This window comes from Heloderma suspectum, chromosome 2, assembly GCF_057233095.1.
Source record: "Heloderma suspectum isolate Gila_16-S chromosome 2, 16-S_ref, whole genome shotgun sequence".
Taxonomy (NCBI): domain Eukaryota; kingdom Metazoa; phylum Chordata; class Lepidosauria; order Squamata; family Helodermatidae; genus Heloderma; species Heloderma suspectum.
The window spans coordinates 172,082,061-172,102,399 of NC_139459.1; the positions used below are offsets into that span (position 1 = coordinate 172,082,061).

The following is a 20,339-nucleotide window of genomic DNA, read 5'->3' on the forward strand; positions in this document are numbered from 1 at the left end:
TCCTGCCCCAAGCCCTCATCTCATCTCTTCACTCTCTCAACCGACAGCGAGGAACCTGTGGAACCAGAGGCCATAGTCTGCCGCACCAGTGCCAGCCCCCAACCACAAGAGGCATCTGTCTGGGTCCAGTATGGTGGGGCACAGCGCCTACTGCAGGAGAAACCCTTCCATTATACGCGTAACCCACAGCTCACTGGAGCTTCTCCACCCACCAGCTTCCATGGGTAAGGCTGCAGGGGAGGGAGAATGATTAAGGCTATCACCTGATTAAAGACATCTTCCTTGATTGATCAGTTTAAATCGACATGAAGTTGCATGAGCTAAAACAGAACAAAAACATACACGTCCTTTGTTTTTAGATGATGCCTGCGTGTGCTTGTCACACAAGAGGCACCATCTTAAAATGGGCATGCTTTCCTACATGAGAGAGAGAGAAGGGGGACTGCCTCTTCTAAAATGGCGCCTGCCATCTTTCATTTTTATAAATACATATCAAAAATGATTTTAAAACCTGATGGCTGATTAATTGGGGGCATCTTTCACAGTCCGTCAAAAGGTTTTTAGTTGAGAGTCACGTTGCAGCCCTGTTTTGTAACATATAATAATAGTAATATTAAGAATATTAATGGCACAGCACCACTGATGTACATAAGACTACGTTATAGGTCCTTGCTCCAAGAGCTTTCAAGTTAAGGGTCAAGCAACGTGTGATTTTTATTCAAGTCTTTAGCCCTTTTGTGACTGTCCTTTGTTTTGGGTTTTTTAAAAAAATAAATAGCCAGTGGAGGGTGGGTAAGCCAGAACAGGACCCTGGCAGGGGGGAGGGGGGCTTTAAATTGATCTGAATCAGGGCCTGCTCCCTAGACCACCTTTAAAAAATAATCTGCCATGTGAAGGCTAAAGAGGTGAAGAATGTCACATCTACTTTGGCCTGAAATTTTGTCAGCGGGAAGGAAGGACGAGAGGCAGAGTTATCGGAATGAATATATATGAATGAGCTGTAGGTTCTTAGACCTCGTTTCACTTGAGGATGAGCACAAAAGGATTAAACCAAAGGTTTCACAGAGGAGGTAATTTTTCAGCTTAGTTTTGAAGAGAGAAAAATAAGTGGCACCATGTATATAGGAAGCATCCTTACACTGAGTCAGACCATGGGTCCGTCTAGCCCAGTATTGTCAAAACTGGTTGGAGCAGTAGGTCTCCAGGGTTTCAGGCAGGACTCTTTCCCAGCCCTACCTGGAGATGCTGGGGACTGAACCTTGGACCTCCTGCATGCCACTGTGCCACAGCCCCTCCTGGTGTAGGTGTTCTCATTCCCATGCATAAGGGGCAGCAAGGGCAGAGTAATTTAAAGGAGCAGGAGACCTTTGGACGGCTGAGGGTGAGATATGAAGGAAGAACTGGGAGGGGGAGCAAAGCCATGGAGAACTTCAGAGATAAGGACGACTTCCAACCTGTGAGGGCTCTGCTGTTGTGAGTTTGTGAGCACAGTGTCTGTGTCCAAGCTGAGGGGTGGCAGAAGACTGTGACACAGACATGCCCCTGTTGCCACAGCCGCTTCTCACCTTCCTGGATGCTGGGTTTCCCCCAGGGGTGGACGGATCATCCACGTGAAGGGGACAAATTTGGATGTGGTGCAGCGACCGCTCATCAAAGCTGTCTTGGAGCCGGAGGAGGAGGAGGAGGAGGTGGCGAGCAGAGGCAGCCAGAAGAAAAGAGCCTGTGACTCCTTGCAGGGCTCCCATGTCCCACTGACCCTAGCTCCCCCACACCCCTGTGCAGAGGTGGGGGGCTTGTTGGAGGTGAGTGCAGGGAGAGCCGGGAGGAGATGTTTTGGCTTGACGGTTGCAATTCAGGGGGCCTTCTCTCTCTTTTACTCACCCCACACTTTGTATCTTCACAGTGCTGGGAAACATGCTACGCCAATTCATCCACCCTCCTCCTCTGTCCATCACCAGCCGTGCCGCCCAATGCTCGCTTCCACCACCTTCTCTTTGAGCTGGATGGGCTCCGTGTGCCCTTTAGCAATGCCAGCGGAGGCCAAGATTTCTCTTATAAGCCTAATCCCCAGCTGTGCTGGCCCAGCCGGGATTCCACTGGGCGTCCTTTCAGCCTTAAACCTGGCAACGTCTTGGACATAGAGGTGAGTTGGGGGAAGTAGCGAGAGGACCATAATAAGGTTGGTTGTAAGGCCCTGGAAGTGGGGAGGGGGCTTCCTAGGATGTGACGATCATTCCTCCCTTGCTTCCTAGCACAGTGATACTTTTTGCAGCTTGTTTCACCTCCACACTTGCCACTTACTCATCTGTTGGTGCCCCTTTATGCCTCCACCAAAGCCAACAAAAATCTTTGCAACTCCCCCTCTTTGGACACATTGAAAGTACAGTAAAGTTAACTGATCAGCATGGAACTGCATTGAAAGGCATTGATTCCCTTTGTGTGTGCCAGGGCACACAACTGTGTTACTAGAGAGACTGAAGTGTGACTTGGAAAAACTAAGAATATCTCCACCCCTCTAGATCCCTTGGGGTGGGTAGCCCCATTGTAGTATTGGACCCCACCCAACACCTTGATAATATACGGCAGTGGTGGGCAACTTGTAGGCCAAAACATCTGGAGGGCCACAACTCCCATCAGCTCTCACCAATGGCTATGCTGGCAAGAGCTGATGGGAGTTGTGGCCTTCCAGATGTTTTGGCCTACAAGTTGCCCACCCCAATACACGGGCAGGGACATCATTCCAAGGGGAGGGAATAAGGACGCACTGGGATTCCCTGATGCAGCCTGCTCTACATCAGACAGGCAGCAGGGGCAAGGGGTGTTCCAGAAACATCAACACCCCTGAGTTCTGACTGACTGGGCAAAGGGAGATCAAGACACTAGGAGACAATATTAAGTGGGCTTTTCAAGGAGGATGGCTGCCCATTGTTCTGGGAGCTGATATACATACACACAGGCACACACAGGCGGCGTGCGTGCACACACACACACAGGCACACACAGGCACACACACACACACAGGCACACACACACACACAAACGTATGCCTTTTTGAGGGCAAGAATGAAATCTGGTTCTAATTCTAATCCAGAAAAAACCTGCCCCAGATATTGGATGTTTGAGGAACATGGGAGTCATTAGGCCTGCACAACTCATGATACACCCAACCCGAATGCAGCCCAGTTGCCCTATCTTGTAGCCCGACAGCTGCTTGACCACCTTCTCTCCCTCTTTTTGTTTTATTATTTGTTTTTGGTCCCAGGCAGTGTGTGTTAAATGGGGGGACAGTTGCCTAGGTGGGTTTTTTTGTGTTTGTTCATCAAGTACAAAGGGGGAGCCACTCGAAGGCTTTGGACTTATGGCACAGTGTCCAAACTGGAGGCGAAGGGATATAGGGTTAAGTTACCCCACAGCGCTGCCTCAGCCTATGTGTACAAACAGGAAATTGCATCTTTGACTCTCTCTTTCTGCACCCCTGTAGGGAGAAGGCTTGAACCTCGGCATCAGCAAGAACGAAGTGAGGGTCATCATTGGCAACAGCGTCTGCACGGTCAAGACCCTCACCCTTACTCATTTGTACTGTGAGCCGCCCTTGCAGCCCCCACAGCCGCTTAATGCTTCCTCTGTGCTGCCGGAGTTCATTGTGAGTTCAAGAAGTGGGTTGGTGGGAATGGAAGTGTGTGTGTCTGAGTGCGCTGTATGCAGGAGCCAGCCCCCAACCCATCGCTACTTGGCCCCCCACATCTATTAACACACTCTGGGAAAAAGTTTTCCTGCTTTGAACAACCTCAGGAGGATCTTCTGTGTAGCCCCAGATTTGGGCTGGGTGAAACTCTCTCTTACTAGGTACATGACTTGCTTAAAGTACATAGATGAGATCACACCCTTGTAGTTTGCATAATGACAAATGATTCTGTCCTCACAGTGGCTGCTACAGATTAGATTTCCCACTCCACCCATAAAGCATGCACAGGAACTGCAAGTCCACACAATACAAATACCTTGGTTTGATGCCTGCGGTGGTGCTGAGAACTCTGAGGTCCCTACCTCCTCCACACACACACACACACACACACACACACACACACAGCTACGGTTCCCTGGGAAGAGGGAGTGACTATTAAACTGGTTTACGTAGGTAGTGTAAATATGCCCTTAGAGATAAAGATCTGTTTTACAGCCCTTTATATGCCCTTAGTGTGAATACAAAGGGATTAAAGGGATAGGGAATTGAGCTGTGTGTAGGCCCTGAATTTGCCTCCTTTCTTTTCCTGCTGCAAGCCAAATACTCTTGATTAACGTTTGGGATTAGGATTGCTGAACGCTGATCCAGAGGGTTGTAAGCTTGTAAGTCTTGCCCTCACACGCTCAGACTGTGCCCCGTGTGGGATCAATGCCAAGCTCACCCATGGTTGAGCAAGATCCAGTGGCAGAGCACAGCAACCTTAAGGGTCACTTCCCAAATGGTGAAGGTGCTTGGCCCCAGCATCTTCCCCATAGTCCCCCCAAACCCCTTTAAAATGATGACAGCACTCATTGCAGGCATGGATGCAAATACAATGTCGGTCATTTTGGGCTCGAACCATTTTGGAGTCGTGAGAAAGAGAGAACCAGCCTTCTAGGGAGGCACTATATTAGAACCCTTGCCATTGAGCCCACGAAACTCCATCACTTGATTCTCATTATGCTTCACATATTTAAATACAAAGAAAAACACACACAATGTGTATCTGATATTTTGGGAAGAAAGAGGAACTGGGTGCATGAATCGTGTTGGAAGGAAGAAATGAATCCCTCTGCCCCCGTTGTTTTCTTCCTATCCCTTATTACAGCCTTCCCCAACCTGGTGCCTTCCAGATGTGGTGGACTACAACTCCTAGCATGCTCCAGCCAGCCATGCTAGGAGTTGTAGTCCACTACATCTGGAGGGCACTAGATTGGGGAAGGTTGTCTTATTAGTTTTAGTGTAACTAGATAAAACCATGCTCATGTGCCGTCTATATCCTAGATGGTGGGTCAGAATCCATTAGTAGATTGTGTGAGACTTGTGGATAGATTGACAGACTGCTGCAGAAACAAAAGGGATGGAACCATCAGTGCTGGCCCTGATGAAAGTAGAGGTTTCTTTACAGTGGAAGGATTGGGATGTTAGGTTTTGTTTCTGTTTAAGTGTGGAAGCTTCTGCCCTATATGGATAGGTTTGTAGGCCTGACCTAGCTCCTCTTCCTCTTAATTATTACCATATTACAACCTTCCCCATACTGGCACCCTCCAGACTTGTTGGACTACAACTCCCATCATCAGATATGTCATGGCTGCTGGCTAATAGATGTGCCACATCTGTCTATCACATAGACAGCCACAGTAAACGGGATATTCCATACATCAGCCTCCCCCAACCTAGTGTCCCCCAGATGTGTCGCACTACAACCCCCAGCAAGCACGGTTTGATGGGGATGATGGGAGTTGTAGTCCAACACATCTGGAGGGCTCCAGGTTGGGGAAGGCTGATTTAGAGGATGGACTGGAGGAAAGAGAGGTGGGAGTCTTCAGTTTCTAACTTTGTATAGTTATCTTAGGTGACTGTGGCTGAAGTTGTGTTAATTTTGAAGGTGCCGCAAGACTTTGTTGTTGGGTATTGGATTGGGTTTTTTTGCTGCTATGGGCAAACATGCCTGCCTCTCTGGAATCAGCATTCTGTGCTGTCACCTTACAGGTACAGATGGGAAACTTACGCCTGGATCTTGGCCGAATTCGCTACGACACAGAGCCACCGTCCCGTTTCCCTCCTGAAGCCCAAATTGGGCTGGGGGTGGGGGCAGCAGTGCTGGCTTTTGTCGTGTTGCTCCTCATCCTGATGTACAGGTAAAAATGGTGGCGATGCTTCAAGGGGAGGAATGTGCTGGGAGAGGAAACAGTCTTGTGTCTTTCATCGCATCTTTGCTCCTGAGAAATTCAGTGTTTTGTCTCTCCCCCAACATCCTGGCAGGCGGAAGAGCAAACAAGCCCTGCGGGACTACAAGAAAGTGCTGGTGCAGCTGGAGAACATGGAGATCAGCGTTGGGGACCAGTGCCGCAAGGAATTCACTGGTATGGAATGAGGCTAGCCCAGGGTTTCCCGATCTGGCACTCTCCAGTTACGTTGGAGCACAATGATGGAGGTTGTACTCCAACACATCTGGAGGGTGCCAGGGTGGGCAAGGCTGGGTTAGTGTATATAGCAGAAGGAAGGAGATGATTCTGAACTCAGGAAAGGAAGGCAGGAGGAGGATGTGGGGCGGGGAATATGTAGCAGGTCCATAGATCGGGGTGGGGAACCTTTTTCAGCCTGAGGGCCAAATTTCAAAATGGGAAAGGTCTTGGGGGCAGCGTGTTCCATCTGTGGGCAAGGCCAAAGGCAGAGTGGGCTTACCCTTTTAAGCCTATTCAGAAGTAAGCAGGACAAGGCTTCTGCATGTCTACTCAGAAGTAAGCAGGACTGAATTACTTAGCAGCACTTTCAGATAGCATCCCAAATACCAAGCCTCTGCAGCTCTACTCACAGGTGAGCAGCTCTGCCTGCCTGCAAAATGCACACCTCAAAATCTTTGCCACAGCTCAATTCTTTGCAGAGTATTTAAAGGTTAATTTCCTTTAAATACCTCTTATCTCTGATCAGTAACAGGAGATAACAGCAAAAGAAGCTTGTGGGCTGGATGAGGGCCACATCCAGTGCATGGTTTGGAGGTTCCCCATCCTTTCTATTGAATTATAAGCTCAATTATTGCAGATTATAGATAGACTATGTCTGAAACATCTTCTGAATCTGCTAGCAAGAGTGCCTTTTTGGTGGTGGCCCCCAAATTATCTCCCTGATGAGGCCCGCCTGGCACCGACATTGTTATCTTTTTGGCGCCAGGTTAAGTCTTTTCTCTTCGCCCAGACATTCGACAGCATATGATAAGTGTTTAATTGATCCTGGAATGTCTTATGGTTATGGTTGTTTGTTTTTGAGATTGTTTGTTTGAAGTTGTTTTAGATATATGTTTCTTTTGTGTATATTGTCTGTTCATGTGTTTTTTATGTAAATGGTTTTTAATCTCTGTATATTGTGTTTTTAATGTTTTGAATCTTTGTAAATCGCCCAGAGAGCTCTGGCTATTGGGCAGTATAGAAATGTAATTAATAATAATAATAGTGACTAATCCCTCCACAAATTTATAATCTGAATAATAAGGGAGAGCCTGAACCTTAAGCAAATGTGGAAGACCATGCCTTGAAGTAGGGAACTGGGATGGATAGCACCAAAGTGCATGAAGGAGAGTTCATGGAACAGCTATGATGATATGAAAACGTCTCATATACTCATTGAGTTGATTAGCAATGTAATTGTTTTCATGCCAAATCACACAGGTCTTAGATATCCCATGTAGAGAACCCATTTGTGTGAGGGCTAAGAACTCAACAGTGTTTGGGAGAACTAGCGGGGTGTGGGGGGGAAGGCAGTGGGGAAGAGTATGGGATTCTCCTCTCTGGGCTTATGCATCACTGATGCTGGTGAGTAAGGGAGGCAATGCCTCAGAGAGCCTATACCTGGATATTATGCAAAGCAGTGACGTAGAGAGGTTGTCCTGGATGTTGGATGCACATTCCTCTAGGAATTTTGGATGTCTGACAGCCCTGATGGAAAATCATGGGTGGGGCACGAGATTTAGGAAGCATGTATGTATGTATGTATTTATTTATTTACATTTCTATACCACCCAATACCTGAAGCTCTCTGGACAATTCACAAAGTTCAACCATAAAATACAATGACATGACATGACATGACATGACAACATACAGTATAAAACTTATAAAAGTTTAAAACTACAGTATAAAACCAAAGTAAAAACCAACAGCAGTGCAAAGAACTAAAAATATAGGAACAGATTTTAAACAATAAAAACTGAAGAACTAAAATGCCTAGGAGAATAAAAAAAAGTTTTCACCTGGCGCTGAAAAGACTACAATGTGATCCTCTCAGGGGAGGTCATAGATAAGGATATAGTTGGTATATCAAATTAAGATGATATTTATAAGCTGCCTTTTTGGATCAAGTCCACTCAAGGCAGTGAACAAAATACAAACCTAAAAGTACAAACTGCTGTATGGGAAAGAGCCAGTCTTGGAGGGGAGCTCACTAGAAAGAGGTGTAAATCCTATGCACACTAACCTGGGAGTAAGCCCCACTGAACTCAGTGGAGCTTACTTCTGAGTATGTGGTGAGAGTTGAGGGCTGAAGAATTGGATGAAGGAATAGCTGGAGGGAGTAGAAGTGGAACTATACCTTCTTGTAGGATTAGGAATAGAGTTGTCACCGTTTTTTTTAGCTAGCCCTACTCCTGTGCATTTAACATCAGCCAGGCTCTCGGAAATCAAGCAGGTGAAGGATTTCCTGGCAGGGAGGCTGGTGGTGAGAAAAGCTTCACCTGCCTGATATATCTGTGTATAGCTGTTGTATAAAGGCACAGGAACTGAGCCTGTGAAAGAGATGACAGTCCTAGGTGAGAGGGTATTTTCTAAGGGGAGAAATCTCCTGAATGCCATAAAGGGAGTTTTTTAAGGTGGCTCACAGAAGGATATTTGCTGACATAGGAAGCAGCTATGTTTTGGGTAAAGAATTCTATCACACTGGGGGCTATTCTTACTAGTGTGAATGATTGGCTGTTGCTTACTCTTTTTTTCCCTCCCTTCACCCCTTCCTTCTTTTCATCCCCCGACCCCTCAAACGCAACCCCCTACTTGCTTCAGACCTAATGACAGAAATGACTGACCTGAGCGGGGAGCTGGAGGGCTCGGGGATCCCATTCCTGGACTACAACACCTACACCCAGCGCGTCTTCTTCCCGGCTCAGGGGGATGTGCCCTTGCGGCGTGTGCTGGACCTGCCGGAGGGCCGCCGTGCCACGGTGGAGCAGGGCCTGGGGCAGCTCTCCAATCTGCTGAACAGCAAAGTCTTCCTGCTGACGGTGGGCACTCTGGGGAAGAGGAGAGGTAGATTCTGGAAAGTGGCTGGGTTACAGGGTAGATGCTATGCCACTCCTGGGAGCAGGGAGCAGGTTATGATGAAAGTCAGGGGTGGGCAACTTCCAGGGGTCAAGAAGTTGCCCTGCCTGTGTTCAACTGGGGCCACCCCCTGCTGAAATTGCTGTAGCAGCAGCAAAAAAAAGTGGTGATTTTGCAAGGAAACAAGGCACCTTGTTTGTGAACAGAATCACAATCTTGAGAAGCTTCCAGGAGTGCAATTCTGCTTGCAAATAAGGCACGTTCTCCCCGCATGCTTTGTTCCCTTGCAAAATTGCTGTGTTTTTTGCCACCCTACTGCAGCAACAATTTCAGGAGCCCCCCCCCCCCCCCGCAAAAAATGGCCATGGGCTGAATGCAGCCCACAGGCCACATGTTGCCCACCCCTACTGTAAGTGTAGAGTTTTGGACTTGCAGTGTGCGCGTATGCCAGGTTACTACCTGGAGATCAGCACTGTACTTTTAAATGTCCACATGCAGTGGGAGACAAAGCACGTATGACCACTCGCCAGCCATAATGAACACAACCCTGGTTGTGCTGCACAGTAGGTGGGAGAGGAGAGGGGAATGGAAAGACTCAGAGCTGGGGGAGGGGAGGGCAAGGCCTTGGGGGCTGGGGGAGGGGAGGGAAATCTGCTGCTAAATGTCTCCTGCTTCATGGAATTAGGAAATGTAGACTGTACCATGCGAACTCTGGCACTTCCTGGATCAGCCTTCCCCAACCTGGTGCCCTACAGGCATTTTGGACTACAGCTGCCAGGGCACCAGGTTAGGGAAGGCTGTCCTAGGTAGACATGCCTTGTGTTTTTAGGTGGGCTTTGCTCTGCGGTGTGAGTGGCTGAGGACTTAAATGTCTGCTCTGAGTTGTGTTTCCAGCCCCGGGAGAGGAGTGGCCCTGAATGGGCTGTAGAGTAGGACAGGGATTCTGGTAGGGGAAGTGATGGGCTTTCTCTGCTCCTCCCCAGTTAATCCGAACTCTGGAGGCCCAGCCTACCTTCTCGCAGCGGGACCGATGTCACGCAGCATCACTCCTCTCATTGGCTCTTCACGGCCGTTTGGAGTACCTGACAGACATCATGCAGACCCTGCTGAGCGATCTCGCAGCCCACTGTGTTGCCCGCAATGCCAAGCTCATGCTCCGCAGGTAGGCCCTGGGTGGCAGGGACTCGTGCCATTTATGGATGAAGCATTCCAGAGGTGTTGGGGGTAAGGGTGGGGGAAGATGGATGGGTGGATGGGTGAAAGCTGGGGAAAGATGTCCTTGTTCAGAGAAGTCTCTTGTAGTAACGTATGCCCTTCCCCCAGAGTATGGAGGTCGTTGCATCTGGTGGTGGCATCTATGTTAGGGTTGCCAAATGGAAATAATTTATTCTCCTGGCCAGAATTGATTCCCCTGCCTGGCTGCCAAAACAGGAGCATGCAGTACCCACCCACCCACTTTTTTTTGCTAGTACCAGGAGGTAATTAAGGCTTAATTTGGAACCTCGTGAATAGCAAAAACTCATGCTACAATAAATTTGTTTTTAAGGTATCCCTGATTTCTCTTCTCTCTTGCTTTTTTATATGAAAATGACTACTCTTTTTGGTAGGTATAAACAGAAACTAGTTCCCTGAATTTAGGGCTAAGCACTCTGCACATGTTCAGAGGCACTGCCCTGAAGTCTTTTGTTTTTTTTAAACCCTAACTTTATTTCCATCAGGTTAAGTGCCCTCTGTGGCTGTAAAGAAGCATTCTGCTTAGGGGACCAGAAGTTTTGATATCAAAACTGTTCTGCTGAAACCACACTGCTTAATCCTCGTGTCCATTCTGCAGAACAGTTTTGAATCCAAGTCCTCAGGCTCCGTGGGCAATTTATATTCTGCAATGCCAGATGGACAAAGGCCAGTTTGCCCCATCCTTTGTTGGCACTGGAGAGCAGGAGCTGGTTCTGGTAGCAAATCTTGCCGCGGGGAAAGGGTGGAATATTGCAGAAACAAGTTTACTGAGCTTTCCAACCATTCTGCAGGACAGAGACCATGGTGGAGAAGCTACTGACCAACTGGATGTCTATCTGTCTCTACTCCTATCTCAGGGTAAGGGGTGCAGCATTTCTGGATTGTGTGTTCTGGGCAAACCTTTCTTAATCTGGTGCTCTCCAGATGTGCTAGACTACAATTCCCCATTGGCCATGTTGACTGGGGATGATGGTTATTGTAGTCCAACACATCTGGGGGCGCCAGGTTGGAGGTGGTGGCTCTAGGTCTAAGACAGGAGTTGGCAGGGGCAGAGAGGTACTTGGGTTGATGGAAAGAAAGTGGGAGATGGGCAACAGGCCTAGACCATCCCAATGCTGTTACCTTAAGCAAATGTTGCCACAAGTGCTGGCTCTCGTATCTACTGTTCCTGCCCAGTCCTGTGACTTGCTGAGGCTTCACAAGGCCCCTTTTACCACACTCTCTATATTCCCACAGTTACGCCAGCCAGGACTGGCCTGAGACACTTTGGGCTTTGGGGCAGAAATATCCAAATAGCACCTTAACCAAGGACACCTTAATTTAGAATGGGATACAATCCACCTTATGTAAGTGAACATTTATTTATCTCTTGCATTTTTATCCTGCCCATCCTGAAAGGAGGTTAGAGTAGCGTCATCACCGTAGTTCAGGGGTGCAGAACTTTTTTGGCCCTGAGGGCTGCATCTCAGGTATACCAGGAAGCCGGGGGCTGCGCATGTGCGTGCAGTTACCCCCACCATGTGCACACACAAGTGTAATTCTTACCAATTTGGACATATTACCACCAGGCATACAAAGCACAGCCCAACTCCTTGCATGTCTACTCAGAAGTAAGCCCCTGTGCACAACAGCTTTCAAGCATGCCGCTGAAGAAAACCTCCTTTATGCAGTCCTTTCTTCAGTCTTTTCCTGCAGCTCAGCTGGGCTGTGGGGGAAAGTGGGTGAGGGCTATACAACCCACAACTGAGGGGTGCATTCAGGCCACAGGTTGTGTACCCCCGCCTTAGTTCATGATAGGGCTGTCTCTGATACCAGCCAACTTGTTGGGGCTGCATGTCCGCTCCTGCCACGCCTGCCAGCCTTGACCCCTTGGTCACTGATCCACATCCCACTGCACTCCTTGCTATACCTTTTCCACAGCCTTGGCTATTTTCTTTTTCTTGCTTCCCTCTGTGCATCCAACCATCTTGAATAGCAAAGAGATGTTCACCAGGTAATAGTAGAGGGAAGCAAAAATAATTTCCTCTGCTGCTGCAGCAGCAAATGTGTGTTTGCCTGCCTTTCATTCTCTCTCTCTGCTCTCTCTCCTGCCACCCATACTCCACTCTATAAAAGATTACACTCCAGTCCTCCGCAGCTGGAGTTGGTCAGGGATGGACTTGCTCTATCCTAAAATCTAGCCAGCTTAATACCACGTGCCAGTGTAACCCAATTTTTGCACCAAGAAAAGTGGAGTTCTATATTCAGTATACATTATGCAAATTAAGTACATTTGCGTGGTGGTGGTGGTTGTTTTTTGGTTTTATTGAATAATGTATTCTAGTTCTGGAAGTCCTGGGGATGAGTTGGGAGTTATGCAGGATACTGAAGCCCTGCCGTTGTGGCTACTGAGAAACCTATTCAGCCTCTCCTCTGGCTTCTGAGATGTACCATGAATTACCCACACAAACACTTTCAACCTGTCCATGCAGCCATAAGGGGCTAAAAGTGGGCAGGTGTGTGTGGGTTTTTAGAGAAAGCTGATATTCTCTGAGAACTGATTCAAGCAACCAATATCACCAGCTGTTTTTTACCTGCACTTGCTTGGCATTTCCAAAAATAAACACAACCCTGACGATGGTCTGGTAAAAAAGATGAGGATTTCAGAAGGTCAGACTGTGGAGCTCCTATCCAGCTTTGCAGGTGTGGGATTAGGTGTGCAGCAGAGCGGGGACTGTTTCAACCCCAGAGTCCAAGCTTCATTCTCACTGTCTGTCTCTGTCTGTCTTTCCTGGTGAAGGAGGTGGCTGGAGAGCCCCTGTACATGCTCTTCCGTGCCATCAAATACCAGGTGGACAAGGGCCCAGTGGATGCTGTGACGGGCAAGGCCAAGCGGACACTGAATGATGGACGGCTGCTGCGAGAAGATGTGGAGTATCGACCCCTCACCTTGACTGTCCTGGTGCGGGGGGGCGGCCCTGGTGGTGGGGTTGAGATGCAACGTATCCCAGCCCGTGTCCTTGACACGGACACCATCACCCAGGTGAAGGAGAAGATCTTGGACCAGGTCTACAAGGGTGTGCCTTTCTCCCAGCGCCCCTCTGTGCACTCACTTGACTTAGGTAAGGAGTCTCCTCCACTCTTTCCTCCATCTGTTGTGGTGGGGCGGGGAGGTTGTCCTTGCATTACATAAGGAAGGATCCCAATCTGTTGAGGGTGTCTCATTAGTTTTGTGAGAGTTCATATTATGTTGTGCCTCAGTCTTGCTGCTATGGAGATTCTGGGATGGGGTGTGGAAGTAAGAGACCCTCACCTGCCACTTCTCCCTCTCTCCCTCAGAGTGGCGCTCAGGCGTTGCTGGCCATCTGACTCTTTCTGATGAGGATCTGACATCCGTCACGCAGAACCAATGGAAAAGGCTGAACACACTACAACATTACAAGGTACGGTGGGGTGAGTGTGGGATAAGGTTGAGGGTGGAGAGTGATTATGGACTACTAGCTGATTAAGGAAGGCCTTGGCTGCAATCCTGACTTTCCATATTTTGTTTCTGACCTAGCTTGCTAGGTCAGGGCATGTGGTCTTGGGAATCCTTTCCTTTCCCAGTCATGGCATGAAAGAGGGAGTCTGTTTTTCACTCTCTCACCCAAACGATTTCTCACCACCTTAGGTGTGTGTGTTTTTGTTGCTTGTTTGCTTCCCTTCTTCTTTTTCCCCCCCTCAGGTTCCAGATGGGGCGACAGTTGGTCTCATCCCCCGCCTTCACAATGACATCTCCCAAGGCACAGGCCAGAACTTCTTCTCTGGAGAAAGTGAGTGTGAGTCTGTCTTGCCCCTGAGCCAGTACTGACTCACGTAGTGGAGCATCCTCCTCTTTCCATCCTCTTCATTGCTCACCTTTCCCCAACCTGGTGCCCTTCACGTTACACAACTCCCAGCATGCCCCAGCCAGCATGCCCAGTGTAAAAGGATTCTGAAAATGAACCAAAGGGCATTCTTGTGAGAGACTGTATTGTATCTATGACAAGACTGTGCAGGAGCAGCAGGGACCCCACTTCACATGGTTGCTCATAATGTGCGACACAGGTCATTGTGGGAATGGCAACAAGGGGTATGAATGGCCAGAGACAGAAAACTGGAAACCTTAGGGAGGCAGCGAAACCAGTTGGGTGGAGTGAGATGGTCTCATCCCTCGGTTGGCAAAAGCTCTATTATTATTATTCTGGTTAAGCCTTCAGCAGTAACTATCCACACATTTTTAGATTTTTCTTAGCCTAATGAGGACTAATTTACTTGGTGTTTTTCCCCAAAAGAAAGCCTAATTTCTAAGGGAGCAATTTAAATTCTGCATCACAGAGCTATATGCTGTGGTTTGCAGCGTAGCACTGGCCTTGCTACGTGTTCATAGACCCTTGCCAGTGGAGACTTACACAGGCTTCTTCTGTGACCTTGGCTAGGGATGTATGGATTTTGTTAAATCCATTCTATCTGTGTTTGTAGATTGTCCGGCGTCTTTCATTCTGTTGTGTGCTCACTGATGGAATCAGAGTTTATTTTTTACCAGAATTTCATTCTATTTGCGCTAGTGCACATTAACTAATGCACATTAGCGCTAATGTGAATTAGTGCAAATCCCCCCTCCAGTGAAAAACCAGTCCGCAAATCCACAGAATTCATGTGACTCAGAAAAAGCCAGTTCGCTGCAGAATCTGCAGGTCAGATTCATAGAAACCTGCAACAGATTCAAATGAGTTTGGATGTCTCTGACATCCCTAGCCCTGACTTAGGATCTTTTTGTTTTTCAGTAGGTAGCCCATAGGCCTTATCCAGCCAACCAAACCTCCAACAGGCCCCTGAGCTTCTGCTTCTTCCTTCCTACAGGCATCCCCATTTCCCTCACATCTTTGTTTGCTGCTGCTGGTAGCCAGGACTGGAGCACCAGTAGTTATTGCAAGCAATCAGGTGTCGATTGCATGGATGATGGTCCTCAGGACCTGCTGGTAAGGGGTGGGCCCACCTCACATTTTAATAAATCTCCCCTGCATCTTTGTAGATACTCCAATGCTAGAGGATGGTGAGGAGGGGGGGCTCCGTCTCTGGCACCTTGTGAAGCCATCCGAAGAACCTGAACCCACAAAGCAGCAGCAAGACCGGCGCAGCAGCCTGCGAGAGCGTGCAAAGGCTATTCCCGAGATCTACCTCACCCGCCTGCTTTCCATGAAGGTAAAGGACAGATGTGGTGTGGTTTCCCCCCCTCCCCGCAATCATAATCCTCAAATATATCAGTCTTCTAGAGCAGGAGTGGGCAGAAGGTAGATCTCCAGACGTTTTGGACTTTGTCTCCCAGAAGCCCTAGCCAGCATGGCCAATGGTCAGGAATGCTGGGAGTTGAAATCCAAAATATCCAAAGATCTACTTTCTGCCCACCCCTGCTCTAGAGCAGTGGCTTCCCAACTTGGATTCCTTGGAAGCGTCTCAAAATGAGAAGGTCAGTAATGACAGACCCAAACTAAACAATGTTCAAATTGTTTTACTATTTTGAAAAGAGTAAGTCAAACTAGACCCTCAAATTCTGTTTGCTCAAATGTTGGGGCACCATGGTAGACAACATTGGAAACAGTTTTAAATGAATTTCTGTGAGCAATACTGGGTGCTTCTTCCAAAGTGTATGCCAGCAGCTGTTCTGGGCATGGAACTGGGAATTTTTGCACTGGAGATGAATGCCCAGTCCTACATACTTAACAATCATTGGCTTAAATGTTGTATCAAGGGAGGAAGGAGAGACTAGTGGTCTGTACAAAAGAGGTTACTGGGAAATGGTTTGCTCTGTTGCCATCTTTGGGGTCCTAGGATAATGTTCACAGTAGGACCACACTGTTATTTAAAACTGATGATTCTTAGAGGACTCAACTGTCGAGGATGCACCAGAGAGCCTCTTGAATCCCCTTTATTTCTCCCATTCATCCTCCAAAGGGGACACTACAAAAGTTTGTGGATGACGCTTTCCAGGCTGTACTGAGTGTTAACCGCCCAGTACCAATCGCTGTCAAGTACCTGTTTGACCTGCTGGATGAGCTCGCGGCGCGGCATGGAGTCACCGAGCCCGAGACCCTGCACATCTGGAAAACCAACAGGTGGGATGGGCATGGCGTGTTCAAAGCAGCCTCAGTTAGGAATGGATGGTAGCAAGGGGAGTGGAGAGTTGAGGGTCACTGGTTGTGCAGACTCAGCATGGACAAATAGAAGGGCTGCAGCAAGTCAGCCAATGCTCCATGTTTTTTCTCTCTCGCCCACCCCAGTCTGTTGCTGCGCTTCTGGGTCAACACGCTAAAGAACCCACAGTTCATTTTCGATGTGCGAGTCTCCGACAATGTGGACGCCAATCTGAGCGTCATTGCTCAGACGTTCATCGATGCCTGCACAACTGCTGAGCACAAAGTTGGCAGGGTAAGTCTGCGTGTGGGTGCGTGTAGTAAACAGGATGAGTGTGTGTTTGTCTAAAAGTCACAGTCATACATCTCGAAACAGGTCAGGTCATGCTGATCTTGATCAATTCCCACAAAACATAGAGTCATAAGGTTAGTGGAGGCATGGTCACAGTCAGTTTATTTATATACCATATTTTCCACAATACCTACCAAAGCACTTCACAAAAACAAGTATGATAGCCATAATTATAATACAATATTAATTCAATTACAGTTCGTTAAAAACATACCAAACTTAAATAAGCACAAGACATACCAATAGGTCAGTTAACGATATCCAGTACCAATAAGATCAACATTGTTGTTGTTGTTCAGTCGTTCAGTCGTGTCCGACTCTTCGTGACCCCATGGACCATAGCACGCCAGGCCTTCCTGTCCTGCGCTCTCTCCCGGAACGTGCTCAAGTTCATATTCATTGCATCAGTGATGCTATCTAGCCATCTCATCCTCTGCCGTCCCCTTCTCCTTTTGCCTTCAGTCTTTCCCAGCATCAGGGTCTTTTCCAGAGAGTTTTCTCTTCGCATTAGGTGGCCAAAATATTTAAGCTTCAGCTTCAGTATCTGTCCTTCCAATGAGCAGTCAGGGTTGATTTCCTTTAGGATGGACTGATTTGACCTCCTTGCAGTCCAGGGGACTCGTAAGAGTCTTCTCCAGCACCACAGTTCGAAAGCATCGATTCTTCGGCGCTCAGCCTTCCTTATAGTCCAGATCTCACAGCCATACATTACTACTGGGAAAACCATAGATCAACATTAGATTCATGTTACTTTATATTCATATAGTAACTAGAAGTCTGTTGAGAATTCTTCACCTCCCACCCCCCAAAATAGCTAGATGCCTAGTCTTTTGGTCATTATATTGGCCATTTTAGGACTTTGGCAGTCGGTGCCCTTCTCCCTCCCTTTCAGCCTAGGAGCTCATCTTCTGCTCTAAAACAGGATCCTCCAGGCATTTAACTCTCATATTAATCCCATTACCACCACCAGAGATATCCCTAATGTAAAGCAAGGTGAGGCAATGGATTTTGGATGCCTTTAAGGACAGCAGCATTGGAGGTGGACAGATAGGACCCATGAAGGCCACAGTCCACCCGGACAATGGGCAGGTTGTCACACTAAGCCACACCATGAAGAAGCCATGGTGGGCTGGTTGTTTGCAGAACAACCCACGGTATACCTGATAGACAATTGGGCTTACTGTGGCTATTTCTCCTCTGTCTTCCCCCTCAGTCCTCCAGCCAGCTCTGGCGTGTACACCAGCATATTTCATGGCATAACCCATCTTGTCTCCTCATTCCGGCCCCTTCCCCGCTCTGATCGCCACCCCTTTTCCTTCGCCACCAGATTTTTAATTATTTTGGGGTGCTTCAGAAGTATGCAAATGGGGTCGTATTTTTGTTTCAGCCCCTCAAAATTGCGCAACTCTGTTCATAATTTTTTAATTATTACGGTTTTATTTTTTCCAGTGCACAAATTATCCCATCTGCAGCCTCATCTTGTCAGTTTCCTTGCATGTTGCCTAATCCACCTGGGCACTCCCTTTGACAGGAGAAACGTACAAGGAAATTGACCAGGCAAGACTACACATACTGGACAGCCGCAAGTGCACTGTTGTGCAGTTGCGCTAGACCTGGAAAAAAATAATTAAAACATTACAAACGCAGTTGTGCAATTTTGAGGGGCTGATTTTTTTTTTTTTTAAGGGTGGCAAAAAAGTGACAGTTGCTCCAAACTGCCATTTGGGCATCAGTGGAGGAGCAGTCACTGGCGAGGGAGGCTGTAGGTGGCACAGGCGAGATCGTGAAGAGCGGCAGGAATAGCTCTCTAGCCAATCCCAGCAACCCATAATGAAACTGCTCTCCCAGGTTCAGACAACATGCCAACCCATTGTGGGTCTGAACAACCCTAGAACAGGCCATGGGGAGGGGAGCTCCAAGATCTTAAGCAAAAGGGCAGGAAACCTTTTTCCAGCACCACCATGACTAATTGATTCCAAATATAAACATGACCATGCATGTCTTGTAGATAGGGGATAGAGGTTTTGGAATTCCCTAATATAAGATGCTTAGCACTTAAGCTGAAATCCCATTCTATGTTCAGTGTATTTTTAATCCACCAAAGCATCATCTCAGTTCCAAGACGCCTCTTGTGGTTTCGGCCTGTATCAAACACTCATGCAGAAGTGCTGATTTCAGGGCGCTTATTGCTGATTGTGTGGGAATGGCTTTACTCCCAAGGACCATTTAACACTGACATATTTTTAATTGTGTTGCATCACCCTGCTTAACAGTCTGTGTTGCAAAACTTTTCCTTTCCCACAACTGAGCATTTTCCCCCCTTCTAGGTACCTACATTTATAATTTAATATCCCTCCTCCTGTAGCGGAATGCTCTAAGTGGTGGCTAAAAACATTCTGAAATTCAAGCAAGCATGGATAAAACAACTTACACTTCTGGGGTCATCAGCTGGCATCCCAAGGGCTAAATCTGGCTCCCCAGCTTTCAGAGTTCTTCCTCCCATCATCTTAAGCCATTTTCTTTGGGGCGTGCAGGGAGCTATGTAGAGCATTCAAGCCTTGCCTCTCTAAATTAGACATTCTTCTTGGTTGGCTTGCTTCTGAGATTTCACCTCCTGTTGCCCACACTTTCAAGCCATAAGCTTTTTTGGAGATGAAATCTGAGATTGCTGGGATGTTTGTGTTGAACAGTGAGCCTTGGCCTGTATACCGTTTCTGTTCTAAAAGTCTTACCTTTACTGTAATCCTAGAAGTGCAAGGGGTTCCTCTGCTTATAGCATTTACAAGATGGCTTTTGAAGAAATAATTTTATATGCAAAGCCAAAAAGCTCGGGGGGGGGGGGGCATGTTAGGGACAAAATCGCATCTGCTGTCTCTCAGTCTCACATAACAACCTGTCAAACTGGTCAGACCAGACGGAGATCTGCTGTTGCCTCCTCTCAGGCATCATCCCCAAGGACTGGTGGTTCTCCCTTTTTTTTCATGACCAAGAGCTCATTTGATGATTCTATCTTTTTGAGATACAGGCTTTCTTCATTTTTAATTAGGGGTTTAGTTCAACCTCTTTCTCAGCAGTTCATATCTGGCATCCGCTATTCTGCCAGGAGTGCCTTGCTGAGATGGTCTTGGAGCTGTGGTTTTGTTAGGGTGATGAGCACTAAAGAAATTGACAGATAAGATGGGTGGGAAGGAAGATGGAAGGGCTCCTTCTCACACATGGCCCCTTAAGGGGGAAGCCCTTATATGTAAATCAGCGCAATCTGTAGGATGATTGATGCTTTTAACTGTTAAGCCAGGTTCAGAAAAAACACCACCACTCCAATCATTCTTTATGTTTCCTGTATTTTATAGTTCAGATGAAAAACATGTTGGCTAGCAAGTACCAGTACAAAAAAATAGAAGGGAGAAAGTACACTGGCTTTGAAATGGGCGCTTCTCTTTGTGATCTGTCCTACCCAGTAACAAGTTTACTGCTTCAGTGAGAACTAGGCCTCAGAGTTAAGCCAACTCCTCTCCTTTTTGTTCTTCTAACTCTTAAAAGAACAAAAAGGATCATAGTGGGATCATAGAATCATAGGGTTGGAAGGGGCCTAC

The 20,339-nt window shown here is 47.6% G+C and overlaps 1 protein-coding gene across 2 annotated transcripts in view; it reads left to right on the forward strand.

Moving 5' to 3' along the window:
* PLXNB3 (plexin B3) overlaps positions 1 to 20,339 on the forward strand; it is a 64,936-nt gene that overhangs the window by 35,111 nt on the left and 9,486 nt on the right. For both annotated transcript variants that reach the window (XM_084836046.1, XM_084836049.1), the window contains 15 exons: positions 48 to 224; positions 1,592 to 1,802; positions 1,904 to 2,143; positions 3,482 to 3,643; positions 5,717 to 5,865; positions 5,990 to 6,090; positions 8,776 to 8,993; positions 10,014 to 10,192; positions 11,055 to 11,121; positions 13,043 to 13,364; positions 13,582 to 13,685; positions 13,967 to 14,054; positions 15,296 to 15,465; positions 16,216 to 16,376; positions 16,542 to 16,689. In XM_084836046.1, coding sequence (XP_084692172.1) covers positions 48 to 224; positions 1,592 to 1,802; positions 1,904 to 2,143; positions 3,482 to 3,643; positions 5,717 to 5,865; positions 5,990 to 6,090; positions 8,776 to 8,993; positions 10,014 to 10,192; positions 11,055 to 11,121; positions 13,043 to 13,364; positions 13,582 to 13,685; positions 13,967 to 14,054; positions 15,296 to 15,465; positions 16,216 to 16,376; positions 16,542 to 16,689 — 2,497 coding nt within the window. The remainder of the gene's footprint in view (positions 1 to 47; positions 225 to 1,591; positions 1,803 to 1,903; positions 2,144 to 3,481; positions 3,644 to 5,716; positions 5,866 to 5,989; positions 6,091 to 8,775; positions 8,994 to 10,013; positions 10,193 to 11,054; positions 11,122 to 13,042; positions 13,365 to 13,581; positions 13,686 to 13,966; positions 14,055 to 15,295; positions 15,466 to 16,215; positions 16,377 to 16,541; positions 16,690 to 20,339) is intronic.